Source organism: Petromyzon marinus, unplaced genomic scaffold, assembly GCF_048934315.1.
Source record: "Petromyzon marinus isolate PM22_M1 ecotype Great Lakes invasive population unplaced genomic scaffold, UKy_Petmar_22M1.pri1.0 PM_Scaffold_95, whole genome shotgun sequence".
Lineage (NCBI taxonomy): Eukaryota > Metazoa > Chordata > Hyperoartia > Petromyzontiformes > Petromyzontidae > Petromyzon > Petromyzon marinus.
In genome coordinates this window covers 275,185-300,777 of record NW_027423705.1, presented here as the reverse complement: position 1 = coordinate 300,777, position 25,593 = coordinate 275,185, and the positions used below count along the sequence as shown (strand labels likewise).

Below are 25,593 nucleotides of genomic sequence, written 5' to 3'. Positions count from 1 at the left end.
TGATGGTGGTGGTGATGGTGGTGATGGAGGTGGTGATGGTGGTGATGGTGGTGGTGATGGTGGTGATGGTGATGGTGGTGATGGTGGTGGTGGTGATAGTGATGGTGGTGATGGTGGTGGTGGTGATGGTGATGGTGGTGGGGGTGATGGTGGTGGTGGTGATGATGGTGGTGGTGATGATGGTGGTGGTGATGGTGGTGATGATGGTGGTGGTGATAATGGTGGTGGTGATGATGGTGGTGGTGATGATGGTGGTGGTGATGATGGTGGTGGTGGTGATGGTGGTGATGTGTCTCAGTGTATCTCACTGTGTGTCTCTGCGTGTCTCTCTGTGTGTCTCTCTGTGTGTCTCACTGTGTGTCTCTGTGTGTCTCTGTGTGTCTCAGTGTCTCTCACTGTGTGTCTCTGTGTGTGTCTCTGCGTGTCTCTCTGTGTGTCTCTGTGTGTCTCAGTGTCTCTGTGTCTCTGTGTATCTCTGTGTCTCACTGTGTGTCTCTGTGTGTTTCACTGTGTCTCTGTGTCTGTGTGTCTCTGTGTCTCACTGTGTGTCTCTGTGTCTCACTGTGTGTCTCACTGTGTGTCTCTGCGTGTCTCTGTGTCTCTGTGTATCTCTGTGTGTCTCAGTGTGTCTCACTGTGTCTCACTGTGTGTCTCTGTGTGTGTCTCTGTGTGTCTCTGCGTGTCTCAGTGTGTGTCTCTGCGTGTCTCTCTGTGTGTCTCTGTGTCTCTGTGTGTGTCTCAGTGTGTGTCTCTGCGTGTCTCTCTGTGTGTCTCACTGTGTGTTTCACTGTGTGTCTCCGTGTGTCTCCGTGTGTCTCACTGTGTGTCTCACTGTGTGTCTCTGTGTGTCTCTGTGTCTCTGTGTATCTCTGTGTGTCTCAGTGTCTCAGTGTGTCTCACTGTGTGTCTCCGTGTGTCTCCGTGTGTCTCTGTGTGTCTCACAGTGTGTCTCACTGTGTGTCTCACTGTGTGTCTCACCCTGTGTCTCACTGTGTGTCTCACTGTGTGTCTCTGTGTGTGTCTCACTGTGTGTCTCCGTGTCTCTGTGTGTGTCTCACTGTGTGTCTTTGTGTATCTGTGTATCTCTGTGTGTCTCCATGTGTGTCTCTGTGTGTCTCTGTGTCTCTGTGTATCTCTGTGTGTCTCAGTGTCTCAGTGTGTCTCTCCGTGTGTCTCACTGTGTGTCTCTCTGTGTCTCCGTGTCTCTCTGTGTCTCACTGTGTGTCTCTGTGTCTCAGTGTCTCAGTGTCTCTCTCTTTATGTCTCACTGTGTGTCTCACTGTGTGTCTCTGTGTGTGTCTCACTGTGTGTCTCCGTGTCTCTGTGTGTGTCTCACTGTGTGTCTTTGTGTATCTGTGTATCTCTGTGTGTCTCAGTGTGTATCACTGTGTCTCACTGTGTGTCTCAGTGTGTCTCTCTGTGTCTCTCTGTGTCTCAGTGTGTCTCAATGTGTGTCTCACTGTGTATCTCCATGTCTCTGTGTGTGTCTCTGTGTCTCTGTGTATCTCTGTGTGTCTCAGTGTCTCAGTGTGTCTCACTGTGTGTCTCAGTGTGTCTCACTGTGTGTCTCCGTGTGTCTCCGTGTCTCTGTGTGTCTCACTGTGTGTCTCCGTGTGTCTCAGTGTCTCAGTGTCTCTCTCTTTGTGTCTCACTGTGTGTCTCAGTGTCTCAGTGTGTCTCACTGTGTCTCACTGTGTGGCTCACTGTGTGTCTCTCTGTGTGTCTCTGTGTCTCTGTGTGTCTCATTATGTGTCTCACTGTGTGTCTCTGTGTCTCTGTGTGTCTCACTGTGTGTCTCCGTGTGTCTCCGTGTGTCTCCGTGTCTCTGTGTGTGTCTCACTGTGTGTCTCTGTGTCTCAGTGTGTGTCTCACTGTGTGTCTCACTGTGTCTCAGTGTGTGTCTCACTGTGTGTCTCTGTGTCTCACTGTGTCTCACTGTGTGTCTCACTGTGTGTCTCTCTGTGTCTCAGTGTGTCTCACTGTGTGTCTCTCTGTGTGTCTCACTGTGTGTCTCACTGTGTGTCTCCGTGTGTCTCCGTGTCTCTGTGTGTGTCTCATTGTGTGTCTCACTGTGTCTCAGTGTGTGTCTCACTGTGTGTCTCTGTGTCTCTGTGTGTCTCACTGTGTGTCTCACTGTGTCTCTCTGTGTGTCTCTCTGTGTGTCTCCGTGTGTCTCCGTGTGTCTCCGTGTCTCTGTGTGTGTCTCATTGTGTGTCTCTCTGTGTGTCTCTGTGTCTCTGTGTGTCTCACTATGTGTCTCACTGTGTGTCTCTGTGTCTCCGTGTGTCTCCGTGTGTCTCCGTGTGTCTCCGTGTCTCTGTGTGTCTCTGTGTCTCTGTGTATCTCTCCGTGTGTCTCACTGTGTCTCCGTGTGTCTCCGTGTCTCTGACCACCTTGTCGGTGTCTCCGTCGTCTCGTCCGTGTCTGCAGACGCTCTGTCTCCCGAAGACGGAGACGTCACGAACGGTGTCTCCACCTCGAAATGCTCAAAGGAGACACCTGGGAGACACGGGGGAGACACGGGGGAGACACGGGGAGACACGGGGAGACACGGGGAGACAGGAGGAGACACGGGGGAGACACGGGGAGACACGGGGAGACACGGGGAGACACGGGGAGACACGGGGGAGACACGGGGGAGACACGGGGGAGACACGGGGAGACACGGGGAGACACGGGGTGAGACACGGGGGAGACACGGGGAGACACGGGGAGACACGGGGAGACACGGGGAGACACGGGGCAGACACGGGGGAGACACGGGGAGACACGGGGGAGACACGGGGAGACACGGGGGAGACACGGGGGAGACACGGTGAGACACGGTGAGACACGGGGGAGACACGGGGGAGACACGGGGGAGACACGGGGAGACACGGGGGAGACACGGGGGAGACACGGGGAGACACGGGGGAGACACGGGGAGACACGGGGAGAGACACGGTGAGACACGGGGAGACATGGGGAGACGCGGGGAGACACGGGGGAGACACGGGGAGACACGGGGAGACACGGGGAGACACGGGGGAGACACGGGGAGACACGGGGGAGACACGGGGGAGACACGGGGAGACACGGGGGAGACACGGGGAGACACGGGGGAGACACGGGGGAGACACGGTGAGACACGGGGGAGACACGGGGGAGACACGGGGGAGACACGGGGAGACACGGGGGAGACACGGGGGAGACACGGGGAGACACGGGGAGACACGGGGAGACACGGGGAGACACGGGGGAGACACGGGGGAGACACGGGGGAGACACGGGGAGACACGGGGAGACACGGGGAGACACGGGGTGAGACACGGGGGAGACACGGGGAGACACGGGGAGACACGGGGAGACACGGGGGAGACACGGGGCAGACACGGGGGAGACACGGGGAGACACGGGGGAGACACGGGGAGACACGGGGGAGACACGGGGGAGACACGGTGAGACACGGGGGAGACACGGGGGAGACACGGGGGAGACACGGGGAGACACGGGGAGACACGGGGGAGACACGGGGGAGACACGGGGAGACACGGGGGAGACACGGGGAGACACGGGGAGACACGGGGAGACACGGGGGAGACACGGGGGAGACACGGGGGAGACACGGGGGAGACACGGGGGAGACACGGGGAGACACGGGGAGACACGGGCAGACACGGGGAGACACGGGGGAGACACGGGGGAGACACGGGGGAGACACGGGGAGACACGGGGAGACACGGGGAGACACGGGGTGAGACACGGGGGAGACACGGGGAGACACGGGGAGACACGGGGAGACACGGGGAGACACGGGGCAGACACGGGGGAGACACGGGGAGACACGGGGGAGACACGGGGAGACACGGGGGAGACACGGGGGAGACACGGTGAGACACGGTGAGACACGGGGGAGACACGGGGGAGACACGGGGGAGACACGGGGAGACACGGGGGAGACACGGGGGAGACACGGGGAGACACGGGGGAGACACGGGGAGACACGGGGAGAGACACGGTGAGACACGGGGAGACATGGGGAGACGCGGGGAGACACGGGGGAGACACGGGGAGACACGGGGAGACACGGGGGAGACACGGGGAGACACGGGGGAGACACGGGGGAGACACGGTGAGACACGGGGGAGACACGGGGGAGACACGGGGAGACACGGGGGAGACACGGGGGAGACACGGGGAGACACGGGGAGACACGGTGAGACAGGGGGAGACACGGGGCAGACACGGGGAGACACGGGGGAGACACGGGGAGACACGGTGAGACACGGAGAGACACTGGGGAGACACGGGGAGACACGGGGGAGACACGGGGGAGACACGGGGAGACACGGGGGGACACGGGGAGACACGGGGGAGACACGGGGGAGACACGGGGAGACACGGGGGAGACACGGGGAGACACGGGGGAGACACGGGGGAGACACGGGGAGACACGGGGGAGACACGGGGAGACACGGGGGAGACACGGTGAGACACGGGGAGACACGGGGAGACACGGTGAGACACGGGGAGACTCGGGGAGACACGGGGAGACACGGGGAGACACGGGGAGACACGGGGGAGACACGGGGGAGACACGGGGAGACACGGGGGAGACACGGGGAGACACGGGGGAGACACGGGGAGACACGGGGAGACACGGAGGAGACACGGGGAGACACGGGGGAGACACGGTGAGAGACACGGGGAGACACGGGGAGACACGGGGGAGACACGGGGAGAGACACGGGGAGACATGGGGAGACACGGGGGAGACACGGGCAGAGACACGGGGAGACACGGGGGAGACACGGGGAGACACGGGGAGACACGGGGGGAGACACGGGGAGACACGGGGGAGACACGGGGAGACACGGGGAGACACGGGGAGACACGGGGGAGACACGGGGGAGACATGGGGGAGACACGGGGAGACACGGGGGGAGACACGGGGAGACACGGGGGAGACACGGGGAGACACGGGGAGACACGGGGAGACACGGGGAGACACGGGGAGACACGGGGGGAGACACCCTGTGTCTCACTGTGTGTCTCACTGTGTGTCTCACTGTGTGTCTCACTGTGTGTCTCACTGTGTGTCTCACCGTGTGTCTCACTGTGTGTCTCACCGTGTGTCTCACTGTGTGTCTCACCGTGTGTCTCACTGTGTGTCTCACCGTGTGTCTCACTGTGTGTCTCACCGTGTGTCTCACTGTGTGTCTCACCGTGTGTCTCACCGTGTGTCTCACTGTGTGTCTCACTGTGTGTCTCACCGTGTGTCTCACCGTGTGTCTCACCGTGTGTCTCACTGTGTGTCTCACCGTGTGTCTCACCGTGTGTCTCACTGTGTGTCTCACCGTGTGTCTCACCGTGTGTCTCACTGTGTGTCTCACTGTGTGTCTCACTGTGTGTCTCACTGTGTGTCTCACTGTGTGTCTCACTGTGTGTCTCACCCTGTGTCTCACTGTGTGTCTCACTGTGTGTCTCACTGTGTGTCTCACTGTGTGTCTCACTGTGTGTCTCACCGTGTGTCTCACCGTGTGTCTCACTCTGTGTCTCACCCTGTGTCTCACTGTGTGTCTCACTGTGTGTCTCACCGTGTGTCTCACCGTGTGTCTCACTGTGTGTCTCACCCTGTGTCTCACTGTGTGTCTCACTGTGTGTCTCACCGTGTGTCTCACTGTGTGTCTCACCCTGTGTCTCACTGTGTGTCTCACTGTGTGTCTCACCCTGTGTGTCTCACTGTGTGTCTCACTGTGTGTCTCACTGTGTGTCTCACCGTGTGTCTCACTGTGTGTCTCACCGTGTGTCTCACTGTGTGTCTCACTCTGTGTCTCACTGTGTGTCTCACCGTGTGTCTCACTGTGTGTCTCACCGTGTGTCTCACCGTGTGTCTCACTGTGTGTCTCACTGTGTGTCTCACCGTGTGTCTCACTGTGTGTCTCACTGTGTGTCTCACTGTGTGTCTCACTGTGTGTCTCACTGTGTGTCTCACTGTGTGTCTCACTGTGTGTCTCACCCTGTGTCTCACCGTGTGTCTCACTGTGTGTCTCACCCTGTGTCTCACTGTGTGTCTCACTGTGTGTCTCACTGTGTGTCTCACTGTGTGTCTCACCCTGTGTCTCACCCTGTGTCTCACTGTGTGTCTCACTGTGTGTCTCACCGTGTGTCTCACTGTGTGTCTCACTGTGTGTCTCACTGTGTGTCTCACCCTGTGTCTCACCCTGTGTCTCACCGTGTGTCTCACTGTGTGTCTCACCGTGTGTCTCACTGTGTGTCTCACTGTGTGTCTCACTGTGTGTCTCACCGTGTGTCTCACTGTGTGTCTCACTCTGTGTCTCACCCTGTGTCTCACCGTGTGTCTCACTGTGTGTCTCACCCTGTGTCTCACTGTGTGTCTCACTGTGTGTCTCACCCTGTGTCTCACTGTGTCTCACTGTGTGTCTCACCGTGTGTCTCACTGTGTGTCTCACTGTGTGTCTCACTGTGTGTCTCACCCTGTGTCTCACTGTGTGTCTCACCCTGTGTCTCACCGTGTGTCTCACCGTGTGTCTCACTCTGTGTCTCACCGTGTGTCTCACTGTGTGTCTCACTGTGTGTCTCACCGTGTGTCTCACTGTGTGTCTCACTGTGTGTCTCACCGTGTGTCTCACCGTGTGTCTCACCGTGTGTCTCACCGTGTGTCTCACTGTGTGTCTCACTGTGTGTCTCACTGTGTGTCTCACCGTGTGTCTCACTGTGTGTCTCACCGTGTGTCTCACCCTGTGTCTCACCGTGTGTCTCACTGTGTGTCTCACCCTGTGTCTCACTGTGTGTCTCACTGTGTGTCTCACCCTGTGTCTCACTGTGTGTCTCACTGTGTGTCTCACCGTGTGTCTCACCCTGTGTCTCACTGTGTGTCTCACTGTGTGTCTCACTGTGTGTCTCACCGTGTGTCTCACTGTGTGTCTCACTGTGTGTCTCACTGTGTGTCTCACCCTGTGTCTCACCCTGTGTCTCACTGTGTGTCTCACCCTGTGTCTCACTGTGTGTCTCACCGTGTGTCTCACTGTGTGTCTCACTGTGTGTCTCACCCTGTGTCTCACCGTGTGTCTCACCCTGTGTCTCACCGTGTGTCTCACTGTGTGTCTCACCGTGTGTCTCACTGTGTGTCTCACTGTGTGTCTCACTGTGTGTCTCACTGTGTGTCTCACCCTGTGTCTCACTGTGTGTCTCACTGTGTGTCTCACTGTGTGTCTCACTGTGTGTCTCACCGTGTGTCTCACCCTGTGTCTCACTGTGTGTCTCACCGTGTGTCTCACCGTGTCTCACCCTGTCTCACTGTGTGTCTCACCGTGTGTCTCACTGTGTGTCTCACTGTGTGTCTCACCGTGTGTCTCACTGTGTGTCTCACTCTGTGTCTCACTGTGTGTCTCACTGTGTGTCTCACCGTGTGTCTCACTGTGTGTCTCACTGTGTGTCTCACTGTGTGTCTCACCCTGTGTCTCACTGTGTGTCTCACCCTGTGTCTCACTGTGTGTCTCACTGTGTGTCTCACTGTGTGTCTCACCCTGTGTCTCACTGTGTGTCTCACCGTGTGTCTCACTGTGTGTCTCACTGTGTGTCTCACCGTGTGTCTCACTGTGTGTCTCACTGTGTGTCTCACCCTGTGTCTCACTGTGTGTCTCACTGTGTGTCTCACCGTGTGTCTCACTGTGTGTCTCACTGTGTGTCTCACTGTGTGTCTCACTGTGTGTCTCACCGTGTGTCTCACCCTGTGTCTCACTGTGTGTCTCACTGTGTGTCTCACCATGTGTCTCACTGTGTGTCTCACTGTGTGTCTCACTGTGTGTCTCACCGTGTGTCTCACTGTGTGTCTCACTGTGTGTCTCACTGTGTGTCTCACTGTGTGTCTCACCGTGTGTCTCACTGTGTGTCTCACCGTGTGTCTCACCGTGTGTCTCACTGTGTGTCTCACTGTGTGTCTCACCGTGTGTCTCACTGTGTGTCTCACTGTGTGTCTCACTGTGTGTCTCACCGTGTGTCTCACTGTGTGTCTCACCGTGTGTCTCACCGTGTGTCTCACTGTGTGTCTCACCCTGTGTCTCACTGTGTGTCTCACCCTGTGTCTCACTGTGTCTCACTGTGTGTCTCACTGTGTGTCTCACTGTGTGTCTCACTGTGTGTCTCACTGTGTGTCTCACTGTGTGTCTCACCCTGTGTCTCACTGTGTGTCTCACTGTGTGTCTCACTGTGTGTCTCTGTGTCTCACCCTGTGTCTCACCGTGTGTCTCACCATGTGTCTCACTGTGTGTCTCACTGTGTGTCTCACCGTGTGTCTCACTGTGTGTCTCACCCTGTGTCTCACTGTGTGTCTCACTGTGTGTCTCACTCTGTGTCTCACTGTGTGTCTCACTGTGTGTCTCACCGTGTGTCTCACTGTGTGTCTCACTGTGTGTCTCACCGTGTGTCTCACTGTGTGTCTCACCGTGTGTCTCACTGTGTGTCTCACTGTGTGTCTCACTGTGTGTCTCACCGTGTGTCTCACTGTGTGTCTCACCGTGTGTCTCACTGTGTGTCTCACCGTGTGTCTTACTGTGTGTCTCACTGTGTGTCTCACTGTGTGTCTCACCGTGTGTCTCACCGTGTGTCTCACCGTGTGTCTCACTGTGTGTCTCACTGTGTGTCTCACTGTGTGTCTCACCGTGTGTCTCACTGTGTGTCTCACTGTGTGTCTCACTGTGTGTCTCACTGTGTGTCTCACCGTGTGTCTCACTGTGTGTCTCACCGTGTGTCTCAATGTGTGTCTCACCGTGTGTCTCACTGTGTGTCTCACTGTGTGTCTCACCGTGTGTCTCACTGTGTGTCTCACTGTGTGTCTCACTGTGTGTCTCACCGTGTGTCTCACTGTGTGTCTCACCGTGTGTCTCACCGTGTGTCTCACTGTGTGTCTCACCGTGTGTCTCACTGTGTGTCTCACCGTGTGTCTCACTGTGTGTCTCACCGTGTGTCTCACCATGTGTCTCACTGTGTGTCTCACTGTGTGTCTCACCGTGTGTCTCACTGTGTGTCTCACCCTGTGTCTCACTGTGTGTCTCACCGTGTGTCTCACCCTGTGTCTCACTGTGTGTCTCACTGTGTGTCTCACTCTGTGTCTCACTGTGTGTCTCACTGTGTGTCTCACCGTGTGTCTCACTGTGTGTCTCACCGTGTGTCTCACTGTGTGTCTCACTGTGTGTCTCACTGTGTGTCTCACCGTGTGTCTCACTGTGTGTCTCACCGTGTGTCTCACTGTGTGTCTCACCGTGTGTCTCACTGTGTGTCTCACTGTGTGTCTCACTGTGTGTCTCACTGTGTGTCTCACCGTGTGTCTCACCGTGTGTCTCACCGTGTGTCTCACTGTGTGTCTCACCCTGTGTCTCACCGTGTGTCTCACTGTGTGTCTCACCCTGTGTCTCACTGTGTGTCTCACCCTGTGTCTCACTGTGTGTCTCACCCTGTGTCTCACTGTGTGTCTCACTGTGTGTCTCACCCTGTGTCTCACCGTGTGTCTCACCGTGTGTCTCACCGTGTGTCTCACCCTGTGTCTCACTGTGTGTCTCACTGTGTGTCTCACTGTGTGTCTCACCGTGTGTCTCACCGTGTGTCTCACTGTGTGTCTCACCCTGTGTCTCACTGTGTGTCTCACCGTGTGTCTCACTGTGTGTCTCACTGTGTGTCTCACCCTGTGTCTCACTCTGTGTCTCACTGTGTGTCTCACTGTGTGTCTCACCCTGTGTCTCACTGTGTGTCTCACCCTGTGTCTCACCGTGTGTCTCACTGTGTGTCTCACCGTGTGTCTCACCGTGTGTCTCACCGTGTGTCTCACCCTGTGTCTCACTGTGTGTCTCACTGTGTGTCTCACCGTGTGTCTCACCGTGTGTCTCACTGTGTGTCTCACTGTGTGTCTCACCGTGTGTCTCACCGTGTGTCTCACTGTGTGTCTCACTGTGTGTCTCACCCTGTGTCTCACTGTGTGTCTCACCCTGTGTCTCACTGTGTGTCTCACTGTGTGTCTCACTGTGTGTCTCACCGTGTGTCTCACTGTGTGTCTCACCCTGTGCCTCACTGTGTGTCTCACTGTGTGTCTCACCGTGTGTCTCACTGTGTGTCTCACTGTGTGTCTCACCCTGTGTCTCACTGTGTGTCTCACTGTGTGTCTCACTGTGTGTGTCTCACTGTGTGTCTCACCCTGTGTCTCACTGTGTGTCTCACTGTGTGTCTCACCGTGTGTCTCACCGTGTGTCTCACTGTGTGTCTCACTGTGTGTCTCACTGTGTGTCTCACTGTGTGTCTCACCCTGTGTCTCACTGTGTGTCTCACTGTGTGTCTCACCCTGTGTCTCACCGTGTGTCTCACCCTGTGTGTCTCACTGTGTGTCTCACTGTGTGTCTCACCCTGTGTCTCACCCTGTGTCTCACTGTGTGTCTCACTGTGTGTCTCACCGTGTGTCTCACTGTGTGTCTCACTGTGTGTCTCACTGTGTGTCTCACTGTGTCTCACTGTGTGTCTCACTGTGTGTCTCACCGTGTGTCTCACTGTGTGTCTCACTGTGTGTCTCACTGTGTGTCTCACTGTGTGTCTCACTGTGTGTCTCACCCTGTGTCTCACCGTGTGTCTCACTGTGTGTCTCACTGTGTGTCTCACCCTGTGTCTCACTGTGTGTCTCACTGTGTGTCTCACTGTGTGTCTCACCGTGTGTCTCACTGTGTGTCTCACTGTGTGTCTCACTGTGTGTCTCACCGTGTGTCTCACTGTGTGTCTCACTGTGTGTCTCACTGTGTGTCTCACTGTGTGTCTCACCGTGTGTCTCACTGTGTGTCTCACCGTGTGTCTCACCGTGTGTCTCACTGTGTGTCTCACCGTGTGTCTCACTGTGTGTCTCACTGTGTGTCTCACTGTGTGTCTCACTGTGTGTCTCACCGTGTGTCTCACTGTGTGTCTCACTGTGTGTCTCACTGTGTGTCTCACTGTGTGTCTCACCCTGTGTCTCACCGTGTGTCTCACTGTGTGTCTCACTGTGTGTCTCACTGTGTGTCTCACTGTGTGTCTCACCGTGTGTCTCACCCTGTGTCTCACTGTGTGTCTCACCCTGTGTCTCACTGTGTGTCTCACTGTGTGTCTCACCGTGTGTCTCACCCTGTGTCTCACTGTGTGTCTCACCCTGTGTCTCACTGTGTGTCTCACCGTGTGTCTCACTGTGTGTCTCACTGTGTGTCTCACCGTGTGTCTCACCGTGTGTCTCACCCTGTGTCTCACTGTGTGTCTCACCGTGTGTCTCACTGTGTGTCTCACTGTGTGTCTCACTGTGTGTCTCACCCTGTGTCTCACTGTGTGTCTCACCCTGTGTCTCACTGTGTGTCTCACCCTGTGTCTCACTGTGTGTCTCACTGTGTGTCTCACCGTGTGTCTCACCGTGTGTCTCACCGTGTGTCTCACCGTGTGTCTCACCGTGTGTCTCACCGTGTGTCTCACCCTGTGTCTCACCCTGTGTCTCACTGTGTGTCTCACTGTGTGTCTCACTGTGTGTCTCACTGTGTGTCTCACTGTGTGTCTCACCCTGTGTCTCACTGTGTGTCTCACTGTGTGTCTCACTGTGTGTCTCACTGTGTGTCTCACTGTGTGTCTCACTGTGTGTCTCACTGTGTGTCTCACTGTGTGTCTCACCGTGTGTCTCACTGTGTGTGTCTCACTGTGTGGTGTCTCACTGTGTGTCTCACCGTGTGTCTCACTGTGTGTCTCACTGTGTGTCTCACTCTGTGTCTCACTGTGCGTCTCACTGTGTGTCTCACCCTGTGTCTCACCGTGTGTCTCACTGTGTGTCTCACCCTGTGTCTCACTGTGTGTCTCACTGTGTGTCTCACCGTGTGTCTCACTGTGTGTCTCACCCTGTGTCTCACCGTGTGTCTCACCGTGTGTCTCACTGTGTGTCTCACTGTGTGTCTCACCGTGTGTCTCACTGTGTGTCTCACTGTGTGTCTCACCGTGTGTCTCACCGTGTGTCTCACTGTGTGTCTCACCGTGTGTCTCACTGTGTGTCTCACCGTGTGTCTCACTCTGTGTCTCACTGTGTGTCTCACTGTGTGTCTCACTGTGTGTCTCACCGTGTGTCTCACCCTGTGTCTCACTGTGTGTCTCACTGTGTGTCTCACTGTGTGTCTCACTGTGTGTCTCACTGTGTGTCTCACTGTGTGTCTCACCGTGTGTCTCACTGTGTGTCTCACCGTGTGTCTCACTGTGTGTCTCACTGTGTGTCTCACCGTGTGTCTCACTGTGTGTCTCACCCTGTGTCTCACTGTGTGTCTCACCGTGTGTCTCACTGTGTGTCTCACTGTGTGTCTCACTGTGTGTCTCACCGTGTGTCTCACTGTGTGTCTCACCGTGTGTCTCACTGTGTGTCTCACTGTGTGTCTCACTGTGTGTCTCACCGTGTGGTGTCTCACTGTGTGTCTCACTGTGTGTCTCACCGTGTGTCTCACCGTGTGTCTCACCGTGTGTCTCACTGTGTGTCTCACTGTGTGTCTCACCGTGTGTCTCACTGTGTGTCTCACTGTGTGTCTCTGTGTCTCACTGTGTGTCTCACCGTGTGTCTCACTGTGTGTCTCACCCTGTGTCTCACTGTGTGTCTCACTGTGTGTCTCACTGTGTGTCTCACTGTGTGTCTCACCGTGTGTCTCACTGTGTGTCTCACTGTGTGTCTCACTGTGTGTCTCACCGTGTGTCTCACTGTGTGTCTCACTGTGTGTCTCACTGTGTGTCTCACTGTGTGTCTCACCGTGTGTCTCACTGTGTGTCTCACTGTGTGTCTCACCGTGTGTCTCACTGTGTGTCTCACTGTGTGTCTCACTGTGTGTCTCACTGTGTGTCTCACCCTGTGTCTCACCGTGTGTCTCACTGTGTGTCTCACCGTGTGTCTCACCCTGTGTCTGACTGTGTGTCTCACTGTGTGTCTCACTGTGTGTCTCACCCTGTGTCTCACTGTGTGTCTCACTGTGTGTCTCACCGTGTGTCTCACCGTGTGTCTCACTGTGTGTCTCACCCTGTGTCTCACTGTGTGTCTCACTGTGTGTCTCACCGTGTGTCTCACTGTGTGTCTCACCCTGTGTCTCACTGTGTGTCTCACTGTGTGTCTCACTGTGTGTCTCACTGTGTGTCTCACTGTGTGTCTCACCGTGTGTCTCACCCTGTGTCTCACCGTGTGTCTCACTGTGTGTCTCACCCTGTGTCTCACTGTGTGTCTCACTGTGTGTCTCACCGTGTGTCTCACTGTGTGTCTCACTGTGTGTCTCACTGTGTGTCTCACCGTGTGTCTCACCGTGTGTCTCACTGTGTGTCTCACCCTGTGTCTCACTGTGTGTCTCACTGTGTGTCTCACCGTGTGTCTCACCGTGTGTCTCACCGTGTGTCTCACTGTGTGTCTCACTGTGTGTCTCACCGTGTGTCTCACTGTGTGTCTCACCGTGTGTCTCACTGTGTGTCTCACCGTGTGTCTCACTGTGTGTCTCACTGTGTGTCTCACTGTGTGTCTCACTGTGTGTCTCACTGTGTGTCTCACTGTGTGTCTCACCGTGTGTCTCACTGTGTGTCTCACCGTGTGTCTCACTGTGTGTCTCACTGTGTGTCTCACCGTCTGTCTCACTGTGTGTCTCACCGTGTGTCTCACTGTGTGTCTCACTGTGTGTCTCACCGTGTGTCTCACCGTGTGTCTCACTGTGTGTCTCACCCTGTGTCTCACCGTGTGTCTCACCGTGTGTCTCACTGTGTGTCTCACTGTGTGTCTCACTGTGTGTCTCACTGTGTGTCTCACCCTGTGTCTCACCATGTGTCTCACCGTGTGTCTCACTGTGTGTCTCACTGTGTGTCTCACTGTGTGTCTCACCATGTGTCTCACCGTGTGTCTCACTGTGTGTCTCACTGTGTGTCTCACTGTGTGTCTCACCCTGTGTCTCACTGTGTGTCTCACTGTGTGTCTCACTGTGTGTCTCACCGTGTGTCTCACCCTGTGTCTCACCGTGTGTCTCACTGTGTGTCTCACTGTGTGTCTCACTGTGTGTCTCACCGTGTGTCTCACTGTGTGTCTCACCGTGTGTCTCACTGTGTGTCTCACCGTGTGTCTCACTGTGTGTCTCACCCTGTGTCTCACTGTGTGTCTCACCGTGTGTCTCACTCTGTGTCTCACCGTGTGTCTCACTCCGTGTCTCACTGTGTGTCTCACTGTGTGTCTCACTGTGTGTCTCACCCTGTGTCTCACCCTGTGTCTCACCGTGTGTCTCACTGTGTGTGTCTCACCGTGTGTCTCACCGTGTGTCTCACTGTGTGTCTCACCGTGTGTCTCACTGTGTGTCTCACTGTGTGTCTCACTGTGTGTCTCACTGTGTGTCTCACTGTGTGTCTCACTGTGTGTCTCACTGTGTGTCTCACTGTGTGTCTCACCCTGTGTCTCACTGTGTGTCTCACTGTGTCTCACTGTGTGTCTCACTGTGTGTCTCACCGTGTGTCTCACTGTGTGTCTCACCCTGTGTCTCACTGTGTGTCACCGTGTGTCTCACTGTGTGTCTCACCCTGTGTCTCACTGTGTGTCTCACTGTGTGTCTCACCCTGTGTCTCACCGTGTGTCTCTGTGTCTCACTGTGTGTCTCACCGTGTGTCTCACCGTGTGTCTCACTGTGTGTCTCACTGTGTGTCTCACTGTGTGTCTCACTGTGTGTCTCACTGTGTGTCTCACTGTGTGTCTCACTGTGTGTCTCACTGTGTGTCTCACTGTGTCTCACTGTGTGTCTCACTGTGTGTCTCACCCTGTGTCTCACTATGTGTCTCACTGTGTGTCTCACTGTGTGTCTCACTGTGTGTCTCACTGTGTGTCTCACTGTGTGTCTCACCCTGTGTCTCACTGTGTGTCTCACCGTGTGTCTCACCGTGTGTCTCACCGTGTGTCTCACTGTGTGTCTCACTGTGTCTCACCGTGTGTCTCACTGTGTGTCTCACCCTGTGTCTCACTGTGTGTCTCACCGTGTGTCTCACTGTGTGTCTCACTGTGTGTCTCACTGTGTGTCTCACTGTGTGTCTCACCGTGTGTCTCACTGTGTGTCTCACTGTGTGTCTCACTGTGTGTCTCACTGTGTGTCTCACTGTGTGTCTCACTGTGTGTCTCACTGTGTGTCTCACTGTGTGTCTCACTGTGTGTCTCACCGTGTGTCTCACTGTGTGTCTCACCCTGTGTCTCACTCTGTGTCTCACTCTGTGTCTCACTCTGTGTCTCACCGTGTGTCTCACCGTGTGTCTCACTGTGTGTCTCACTGTGTGTCTCACCGTGTGTCTCACTGTGTGTCTCACTGTGTGTCTCACCGTGTGTCTCACCGTGTGTCTCACCGTGTGTCTCACTGTGTGTCTCACCGTGTGTCTCACTGTGTGTCTCACTGTGTGTCTCACTGTGTGTCTCACTGTGTGTCTCACTGTGTGTCTCACTGTGTGTCTCACCCTGTGTCTCACCGTGTGTCTCACTGTGTGTCTCACTGTGTGTCTCACCGTGTGTCTCACTGTGTGTCTCACTGTGTGTCTCACTGTGTGTCTCACTGTGTGTCTCACCGTGTGTCTCACCGTGTGTCTCACTGTGTGTCTCACTGTGTGTCTCACTGTGTGTCTCACTGTGTGTCTCACTGTGTGTCTCACCCTGTGTCTCACCGTGTGTCTCACCGTGTGTCTCACTGTGTGTCTCACCGTGTGTCTCACCGTGTGTCTCACCCTGTGTCTCACCGTGTGTCTCACTGTGTGTCTCACCCTGTGTCTCACTGTGTGTCTCACTGTGTGTCTCACCGTGTGTCTCACCGTGTGTCTCACTGTGTGTCTCACTGTGTGTCTCACCGTGTGTCTCACTGTGTGTCTCACTGTGTGTCTCACTGTGTGTCTCACTGTGTGTCTCACCGTGTGTCTCACCGTGTGTCTCACTGTGTGTCTCACTGTGTGTCTCACCGTGTGTCCCACCCTGTGTCTCACCGTGTGTCTCACTGTGTGTCTCACTGTGTGTCTCACCCTGTGTCTCACTGTGTGTCTCACCATGTGTCTCACCGTGTGTCTCACCGTGTGTCTCACCGTGTGTCTCACTGTGTGTCTCACTGTGTGTCTCACTGTGTGTCTCACCGTGTGTCTCACCCTGTGTCTCACTGTGTGTCTCACTGTGTGTCTCACTGTGTGTCTCACTGTGTGTCTCACTGTGTGTCTCACTGTGTGTCTCACCGTGTGTCTCACCCTGTGTCTCACTGTGTGTCTCACTGTGTGTCTCACTGTGTGTCTCACCGTGTGTCTCACTGTGTGTCTCACCCTGTGTCTCACTGTGTGTCTCACTGTGTGTCTCACTGTGTGTCTCACCGTGTGTCTCACTCTGTGTCTCACTGTGTGTCTCACTGTGTGTCTCACTGTGTGTCTCACTGTGTGTCTCACTGTGTGTCTCACTGTGTGTCTCACTGTGTGTCTCACTGTGTGTCTCACTGTGTGTCTCACTGTGTCTCACCGTGTGTCTCACTGTGTGTCTCACCGTGTGTCTCACCGTGTGTCTCACTGTGTGTCTCACTGTGTGTCTCACCGTGTGTCTCACTGTGTGTCTCACTGTGTGTCTCACTGTGTGTCTCACTGTGTGTCTCACCCTGTGTCTCACCGTGTGTCTCACCGTGTGTCTCACTGTGTGTCTCACCGTGTGTCTCACTGTGTGTCTCACCGTGTGTCTCACCGTGTGTCTCACTGTGTGTCTCACTGTGTGTCTCACCCTGTGTCTCACTGTGTGTCTCACTGTGTGTCTCACTGTGTGTCTCACCGTGTGTCTCACCCTGTGTCTCACCGTGTGTCTCACTGTGTGTCTCACTGTGTGTCTCACTGTGTGTCTCACCCTGTGTCTCACCGTGTGTCTCACTGTGTGTCTCACCGTGTGTCTCACTGTGTCTCACTGTGTGTCTCACTGTGTGTCTCACTGTGTGTCTCACCCTGTGTCTCACCCTGTGTCTCACCGTGTGTCTCACTGTGTGTCTCACTGTGTCTCACTGTGTGTCTCACTGTGTGTCTCACTGTGTGTCTCACTGTGTGTCTCACTGTGTGTCTCACCCTGTGTCTCACTGTGTGTCTCACCCTGTGTCTCACTGTGTGTCTCACTGTGTGTCTCACTGTGTGTCTCACCGTGTGTCTCACTGTGTGTCTCACTGTGTGTCTCACTGTGTGTCTCACCGTGTGTCTCACCGTGTGTCTCACTGTGTGTCTCACTGTGTGTCTCACCCTGTGTCTCACTGTGTGTCTCACTGTGTGTCTCACTGTGTGTCTCACCGTGTGTCTCACTGTGTGTCTCACCGTGTGTCTCACCGTGTGTCTCACTGTGTGTCTCACCGTGTGTCTCACTGTGTGTCTCACTGTGTGTCTCACCGTGTGTCTCACTGTGTGTCTCACTGTGTGTCTCACCGTGTGTCTCACTGTGTGTCTCACTGTGTGTCTCACTGTGTGTCTCACTGTGTGTCTCACTGTGTGTCTCACTGTGTGTCTCACTGTGTGTCTCTGTGTCTCACCCTGTGTCTCACTGTGTGTCTCACTGTGTGTCTCACCGTGTGTCTCACCGTGTGTCTCACCCTGTGTCTCACTGTGTGTCTCACCCTGTGTCTCACTGTGTGTCTCACTGTGTGTCTCACTGTGTGTCTCACCGTGTGTCTCACCGTGTGTCTCACTGTGTGTCTCACTGTGTGTCTCACCGTGTGTCTCACTGTGTGTCTCACCGTGTGTCTCACTGTGTGTCTCACCGTGTGTCTCACTGTGTGTCTCACTGTGTGTCTCACCGTGTGTCTCACTGTGTGTCTCACTGTGTGTCTCACTGTGTGTCTCACTGTGTGTCTCACTGTGTGTCTCACCGTGTGTCTCACTGTGTGTCTCACTGTGTGTCTCACCGTGTGTCTCACTGTGTGTCTCACTGTGTGTCTCACCGTGTGTCTCACTGTGTGTCTCACCGTGTGTCTCACCGTGTCCCCGTGTCCGCGCTCTGTAGGGGGATGCTCCATCCTGGAGACTCTGCGAGACAAAATTGTCTAGGAACGCCAAAGATGGATCAACCTGCACACACAGTGACACACACAGTGACACACAGTGACACAGTGACACACACAGTGACACACACACACAGTGACACACACACACAGTGACACACAGTGACACACACACAGACACACACAGTGACACACACACACAGTGACACACACAGTGACACACACACAGTGACACATACACAGTGACACACACACACACAGTGACACACACACACACAGTGACACACACAGTGATACACACACACAGTGACACACACAGTGACACACACACACAGTGACACACACAGTGATACACACACACAGTGACACACACAGTGACACACACACAGTGACACACACAGTGACACACACAGTGACACACACAGTGATACACACACACACAGTGACACACAGTGACACACACAGTGACACACACAGTGACACACACACATACACAGTCACACACACACAGTGACACACACAGTGAGACACACACACACAGTGACACACACAGTGATACACACACACAGTGACACACACAGTGACACACACACACAGTGACACACACAGTGATACACACACAGTGACACACACAGTGACACACACACAGTGACACACACAGTGACACAACAACAACAACAACCGCCATTCGCCACTAAGTGGCGGTGACGTCACCACGACGCTTGTGCCAGGCTATGTGCACCCTGAGGCCACGTGAAGTGTCGAACGCCCGCTGGCAGGTCACGGGGCAGACCCAGGTGCCACGGGTCGACTGACTGAGATGACTGGCTGATGCACCACCTGTGCCCCCTACTGTGCCAACCTGCTGTGCTTTAGCCACCCGGCGCTCCGCTCGCTGTTGTGAGCGTCGCTCCTCCGCCCTCCGTTGTTGTTGGAGGGCGACTGCCTCCAACTGCCCAGTAGCATCCTTCACGAGCCTCCTCCACAGAGGCCGATCTTGACACCGCTGGTACCAGTCATCGGCAAGTCCACTCAGCTCCACGTCCTCCTGTACCACATCACTCCATCTCTTCTCTAGCCCGTGCCGCGCCCGCTTAGCCCCCTCAATCCGGCCAAACAAAAGCTGTTTCGGCATGCGGTGGCTGGGCATGCGGGCTACATGACCCAGCCATCGCAGCCTTGCCTGCCGGAGGAGCTCACCGATGGGACCCTGCCCAGATCTTTCAAGGATTTGTGAGCTCCTCACACAATCCAGTCTGGTTAAACCCAGGATGGATCGTAGGCAGGTCAGCCTAAATGTTTCTAACCGGCGAAGATGTTCCATTAGGGGGGTCCACGTTTCGCAAGCGTAGAGAAGGGAGGGAATGACCGTGGCCGAGAAGACCTGAAGCTTAGTGCGGAGCGACAGACCAGGTAGCTTCCACACAGCGTTACGCAACCGATGAAAAGATATTGCCGCTCGACTGATTCGGAGTGAGACCTCTGCTGTTAAACTGGAGCCAGTCATAAGCACACTGCCCAGGTATGGGAAACTCTCCACTCTCTCCACTACTGCCCCATCACCGATTGGGAGTTGTGGTGGTGGAGTGTCCGATGGTACAAAATACCCAGGTAGGTGCTTAGTTTTGGTGGGGCTGATGGTAAGGCCCCACCTCTTAGTGGCACGCTCCAGTCTCAGCAGCAGCGTCTGCAACTCCTCCTCTGACTGAGCAGCTATTACCAAGTCATCAGCATACATAACGTGGTTGAGCAATAGGGAGCCATCCCTTGACCGCACCCGGGCATCGATTAGCCTCCCATTATATCTGTACCATATGGAGATTCCCCCGGTACAGCTATTGAAGGCTTCACGAACTACGTGGTCAAAATAGATGTTAAATAATGTGGGAGCCAGAGGACATCCCTGTCGCACCCCAAGGTGTACAGGGAATGGCTCTGACTCCCGGCCACGTAGTTTTACCCGGGCCCGCTCACCATCATGAAGGTCCTTAATGATCGTGAGCAGAGGGTCAGGTACTCCAAAAGCACGAAGAACGACCCAGAGCCCAGGCCTACTGATGGTATCATAGGCCTTGACCAGGTCAATAAAGCAGAGATGTAGGTCTTGTTGGAATTCCCTACACCTCTGCTGTAGCAGACGGACAGAAAATATGGCATCTGTGCAGGACCGCCCTTTCCTGAAACCGCATTGGGGCTCCGCAAGCCTCTCCTCAGCGTGCCTGGCAAGGCGATGCTGAATAATTCTTGCCAGGACCTTTCCCGGCACACTGAGGAGTGAGATGCCCCTGTAGTTGTTACAGTCTGTGCGGTCCCCCTTCTTAAAAAGGGGGACCACCAGGGCATCCTTCCAATCCTGCGGAACCCGTCCAGTGGTCCAGACTGTTGTTATGATGTCATATAGGGCAGTCTGTGCACAAACGCCACCCTCCCTCAGCATTTCGCTTGGGAGATCATCTCTGCCCGCTGCCTTTCCTGGTCTCAGACTCCGGATCGCCTTCAATACTTCCTCAGCAGATGGCACCTCAGCCAGCCACTCACAGGGGGTGACTTCATCCAATATTTGAGGCACCGCAGCCTCAGCAGGGTCATCCTCACTTTGTGCCACGATGTTTTCCTGGCTGTGGGATTTTCCCTCCCCCAGGACCTCACAGAAATGCTCAGCAAATCTGCGAACCTGTTCTTGGGGGTCGGAAATTGGATCACCGTTTTTTCCCCTAATGATGGTAATAGGTGTGGCGCTGCAGGTTACTTTTTTGATGGAGTTAAATAGCGATTTGTGATCACGGGCCACTGAGGCAGACTCCATCTCCTCAGCAACCCGCGACCACCACCCATCCTTGCAGCGCCTCACGGCTCTCCGAACCTCCGAGCGAAGGCTGCGGTAAGCCTCCTCATTCTCTGACGTGGGATTCTGTAGCCGATGACAGTGGGCCTGTCGCTTTTTCTCAACCATCCTGAACAACTCCTCTGTCATCCAGGGTGTCTGGGGAGGTCTGGACCGCGTACCCAAAGCAGCCATTGCAGCTGCATGAGTCACAGTCCTAAACCTCGCCCATTTACCCTCGACATCAGGAGGAGTCGGGGACGATGCCAATCCCAGCCGCAAGCGATGATGAAATTCTCGCTTGCAACTTTCATCAGATAACTGAGACCAGGCCACTTTAGGTTGGAATGGGGTCCTGGGTGTACACCCACCACCGGAGTGGAAGAATGGCAGGCGCATCTTACAGATGACTAGTCGATGGTCAGTGGGCAGATCAGCTCCACGGTAGGTCCTGGTGTCAAGGACATGGGCTCGCATTCGCTGGTCCGTCACTATGTAGTCCAGCAGATGTTCTTGCTTGTACCCGGCATGCATCCATGATGTTGTGTGGATGCGCCGATGCCGGAACAGCGTGTTGGTAATTACAAGCCCATGGGCTGCACAAACATTTAGCAGCCTCCTGCCGTTGTTATTGAGCTGATCTGGCCCATGCCTTCCAATCACTCCAGACCAGGTGCCAGCATCATGACCAACTCGGGCATTGAAGTCACCCAACAAGATGACTCTATCCCGAAGGGCCACTTTAGCCAGCACCTGTTACAGGAGGTCATAGAAGGCATCTGACTCATCGGCCTTGCCTGCATCCCTCCACGGATGTTCATCTTCGATGGGGGCATAAGTAACCACGACCACCACTCCTCGCCTCCGGTTGATGGAAAGGCGAGCCCAAAGTAGCCTGGGGCTTACAGCTTCCCACACCTCACCGCCACGCTCCCACGCCCCCTTCATTCTTTTGTTCAGAGGAAGAGCCACACCCTGTTGTTTGGCAGTCTGCTGCCCCGAGTAGAAGGAGCCAGAGCCGGTCCACCGGACCTCCTGAATGCCACAGAGAGCCAGGCGGTACCGGTCCAGCTCCCGACAGAGGAGTGGCAGCCTCTCCTCCGCAGTGAGCGTTCGAACATTCCACGTGGCCACCCGTAGTGGCTTTTCGTTGTTTCTGGAGGAGCCCCGAGGGTAGATATTCAATCTCCTGGCTCCGCCAATTGGGGTTTGGCCAGGAGACGTCATAGACGCCTGTCCCCCCGGGGCCTCCGGCACAAGCTTATTAGTTACATATTTTAGATGTGGTTTAGTGGTAATTTATTGAAGGTGGAGGGGTTACCACCACCATCACCATCACCACCACCATCACCACCACCATCACCACCACCATCACCACCACCACCACCATCACCACCACCACCAACACCATCACCATTTGCAGTAGCAATGTCTCCCATATGGCCCCGTGTCTCCCCGTGTCTCCCCCGTGTCTCGCCGTGTCTTCCCCGTGTCTCCCCCGTGTCTCCCCGTGTCTCCCCCGTGTCTCCCCCGTGTCTCCCCCGTGTCTCCCCGTGTCTCCCCCGTCTCTCCCCGTGTCTCCCCGTGTCTCCCCCCGTGTCTCCCCCCGTGTCTCCCCCTGTCCCCCCGTGTCTCCCCCCGTGTCTCCCCCCGTGTCTCACCGTGATCTCCGCCATCTCCCCGTGTCTCCCCGTGTCTCCCCCCCGTGTCTCCCCCCATGTCTCCCCGTGTCTCCCCCCGTGTCTCCCCCCGTGTCTCACCGTGATCTCCGCCATCTCCCCGTGTCTCACCCCGTGTCTCCCCCCCGTGTCTCCCCCCGTGTCTCCCCGCCGTGTCTCACCGTGATCTCCGCCATCTCCCCGTGTCTCCCCGTGTCTCCCCGTGTCTCCCCCGTCTCTCCCCGTGTCTCCCCCGTGTCTCCCCCCGTGTCTCCCCCCGTGTCTCCCCCTGTCCCCCCGTGTCTCCCCCCGTGTCTCCCCCCGTGTCTCACCGTGATCTCCGCCATCTCCCCGTGTCTCCCCGTGTCTCCCCCCCGTGTCTCCCCCCATGTCTCCCCGTGTCTCCCCCCCGTGTCTCCCCCCATGTCTCCCCGTGTCTCCCCCCGTGTCTCCCCCCGTGTCTCACCGTGATCTCCGCCATCTCCCCGTGTCTCACCCCGTGTCTCCCCCCCGTGTCTCACCGTGATCTCCGCCATCTCCCCGTGTCTCCCCGTGTCTCCCCGTGTCTCCCCCGTCTCTCCCCGTGTCTCCCCCGTGTCTCCCCCGTGTCTCACCGTGATCTCCGCCATCTCCCCGTGTCTCACCCCGTGTCTCCCCCCCGTGTCTCACCGTGATCTCCGCCATCTCCCCGTGTCTCCCCGTGTCTCCCCGTGTCTCCCCCGTCTCTCTCCGTGTCTCCCCCCGTGTCTCTCCCCGTGTCTCCCCCCGTGTCTCCCCCCGTGTCTCACCGTGATCTCCGCCATCTCCCCGTAGACCCCCTGTTCAAGCCGTGTCTCCACGTCCACGAGTCTCAGCGTCTCCTCCAGCAGCTGTCTCACGCTCGCGTCCATCTCCCGAGACAGCAGAGACCGCGGCAGTGCGGACATCGTCCTCCCCGTGTCTCCCCGTGTCTCCGCGTCTCCACGTGTCTCCGCGTCTCCCCGTGTCTCCCCTTCTCCCCGCGTCTCAGCGCTTTGGGGTGTCTCCGTGTCTCCCCGTGTCCCCGGATCTCCCCGTGTCTCCGTGTCTCCACGTGTCTCCCCTTCTCCCCGTGTCTCAGCGTCTCCACGTGTCCCCGCGTCTCCCCGTGTCCCCGCGTCTCCCCGTGTCTCCGCTTCTCCCCGTGTCTCAGCGTCTCCCCGTGTCTCAGCGTCTCCCCGTGTCCCCGCGTCTCCCCGTGTCCCCGCGTCTCCCCGTGTCCCCGCGTCTCCCCGTGTCTCGGACGCGGACAGCTTCCCGATGGCCAACACGAGCCACAGACGTGTCTCTGCATCGCATCTCCCCCCCGTGTCTCCCCCCGTGTCTCCCCCCGCGTCTCGTCCCCCGCGTGTCTCCCCCCGTGTCCGCGTGTCCGTGTCTCCCAGGAGGACACGGGTGAGGTGGAGACGCGCCTCACGCACCGATTCTCTCCCCAAGGTCGGACAGAACTCCCCCAGCGTCTGCGGGGAGACACACGGAGGAGAGACGCGGAGGAGAGACAGAAACACAGAGACACGGGGAGACACGGAGGAGACGCGGGGAGACACGGAGGGGAGACACGGGGAGACACGGAGGGGAGACATGGAGGAGACGCGGAGAGACACAGGGATTCAAGGGGAGACATGGGGAGACACAGAGACACGGAGAAAGACACGGGGAGACACGGAGGAGACACGGAGGAGACGCGGAAAAGAGACACGGGGAGACACAGAGACACAGAGACACAGAGACACGGGGAGACACGGAGGAGACGCGGGGAGACACGGGGAGACGCGGGGAGACGCGGGGAGACACAGGGATTCAAGGGGAGACATGGGGAGACACAGAGACACGGAGAAAGACGCGGGGGGACACGGAGGAGACACGGAGGAGACAGGGGGAGACACGGAGGAGACACGGAGGAGACACGGGGAGACACAGAGACACGGGGATTCAAGGGGAGACACGGGGAGACACAGAGAGACACGGGGAGACACGGGGAGACGCGGGGAGATGCGGGGAGACACGGAGATTCACGGGGAGACACAGAGACATGGAGAAAGACACGGGGAGACACGGGGAGACACGGGGAGAGACGGGGAGACGCGGGGAGACGCTGGGAGACACGGGGAGACACGGGGATTCAAGGGGAGACATGGGGAGACACAGAGACACGGGGAGACACAGAGAAAGACACGGGGAGACACGGGGAGAGACATCGGGGGAGACACGGGGGGAGACACGGGGAGACACGGGGAGAGACACCGGGGGAGACACGGGGAGAGACACGGGGAGACACGGGGACAGACGGAGACATGGGGAGACACGGGGAGACACGGGGAGAGATAGAGACATGGAGAGAGAGAGGGAGACAGACAGAAAGACAGGGAGACAGACAGGGAGACAGGGAGACAGAGAGACAGGGAGACAGGGAGGGGGACAGGGGGACAGACAGACAGACAGGGAGACAGACAGGGAGACAGACAGACAGAGAGACAGGGAGACGTACCCAGGCAATGAGACGCAGGAGACGTGGAGACAGGGGGACAGGGAGACGTGGAGACAGGGAGACAGGGAGACGTGGAGACAGGGAGACAGGGAGATGTGGAGACAGGGGGACAGGGAGATGTGGAGACAGGGGGACAGGGAGATGTGGAGACAGGGAGACAGGGAGATGTGGAGACAGGGAGACAGGGAGACAGACAGACAGAGAGACAGGGAGACAGACAGGGAGACGGAGAGACAGGGAGACGTACCCAGGCAATGAGACGCAGGAGACGTGGAGACAGGGGGACAGGGAGACGTGGAGACAGGGAGACAGGGAGACGTGGAGACAGGGAGACAGGGAGATGTGGAGACAGGGAGACAGGGAGATGTGGAGACAGGGAGACAGGGAGATGTGGAGACAGGGAGACAGGGAGATGTGGAGACAGGGGGACAGGGAGACGTGGAGACAGGGGGACAGGGAGATGTGGAGACAGGGAGACAGGGAGATGTGGAGACAGGGAGACAGGGAGACGTGGAGACAGGGAGACAGGGAGATGTGGAGACAGGGGGACAGGGAGATGTGGAGACAGGGAGACAGGGAGACAGGGGGACAGGGAGA

The 25,593-nt window shown here is 56.6% G+C and overlaps 1 protein-coding gene across 1 annotated transcript in view; it reads right to left on the bottom strand.

Moving 5' to 3' along the window:
- LOC116937776 (uncharacterized) overlaps positions 1–25,593 on the bottom strand; it is a 45,311-nt gene that overhangs the window by 12,584 nt on the left and 7,134 nt on the right. Inside the window, exons 3-5 of the mRNA XM_076064975.1 lie at positions 23,279–23,968; positions 17,973–18,075; positions 2,361–2,499 (exon numbers count right to left, since the gene is read on the bottom strand). Of these exons, the coding sequence (XP_075921090.1) occupies positions 2,361–2,499; positions 17,973–18,075; positions 23,279–23,416 (380 nt within the window). The 5' untranslated portion in view covers positions 23,417–23,968. The remainder of the gene's footprint in view (positions 1–2,360; positions 2,500–17,972; positions 18,076–23,278; positions 23,969–25,593) is intronic.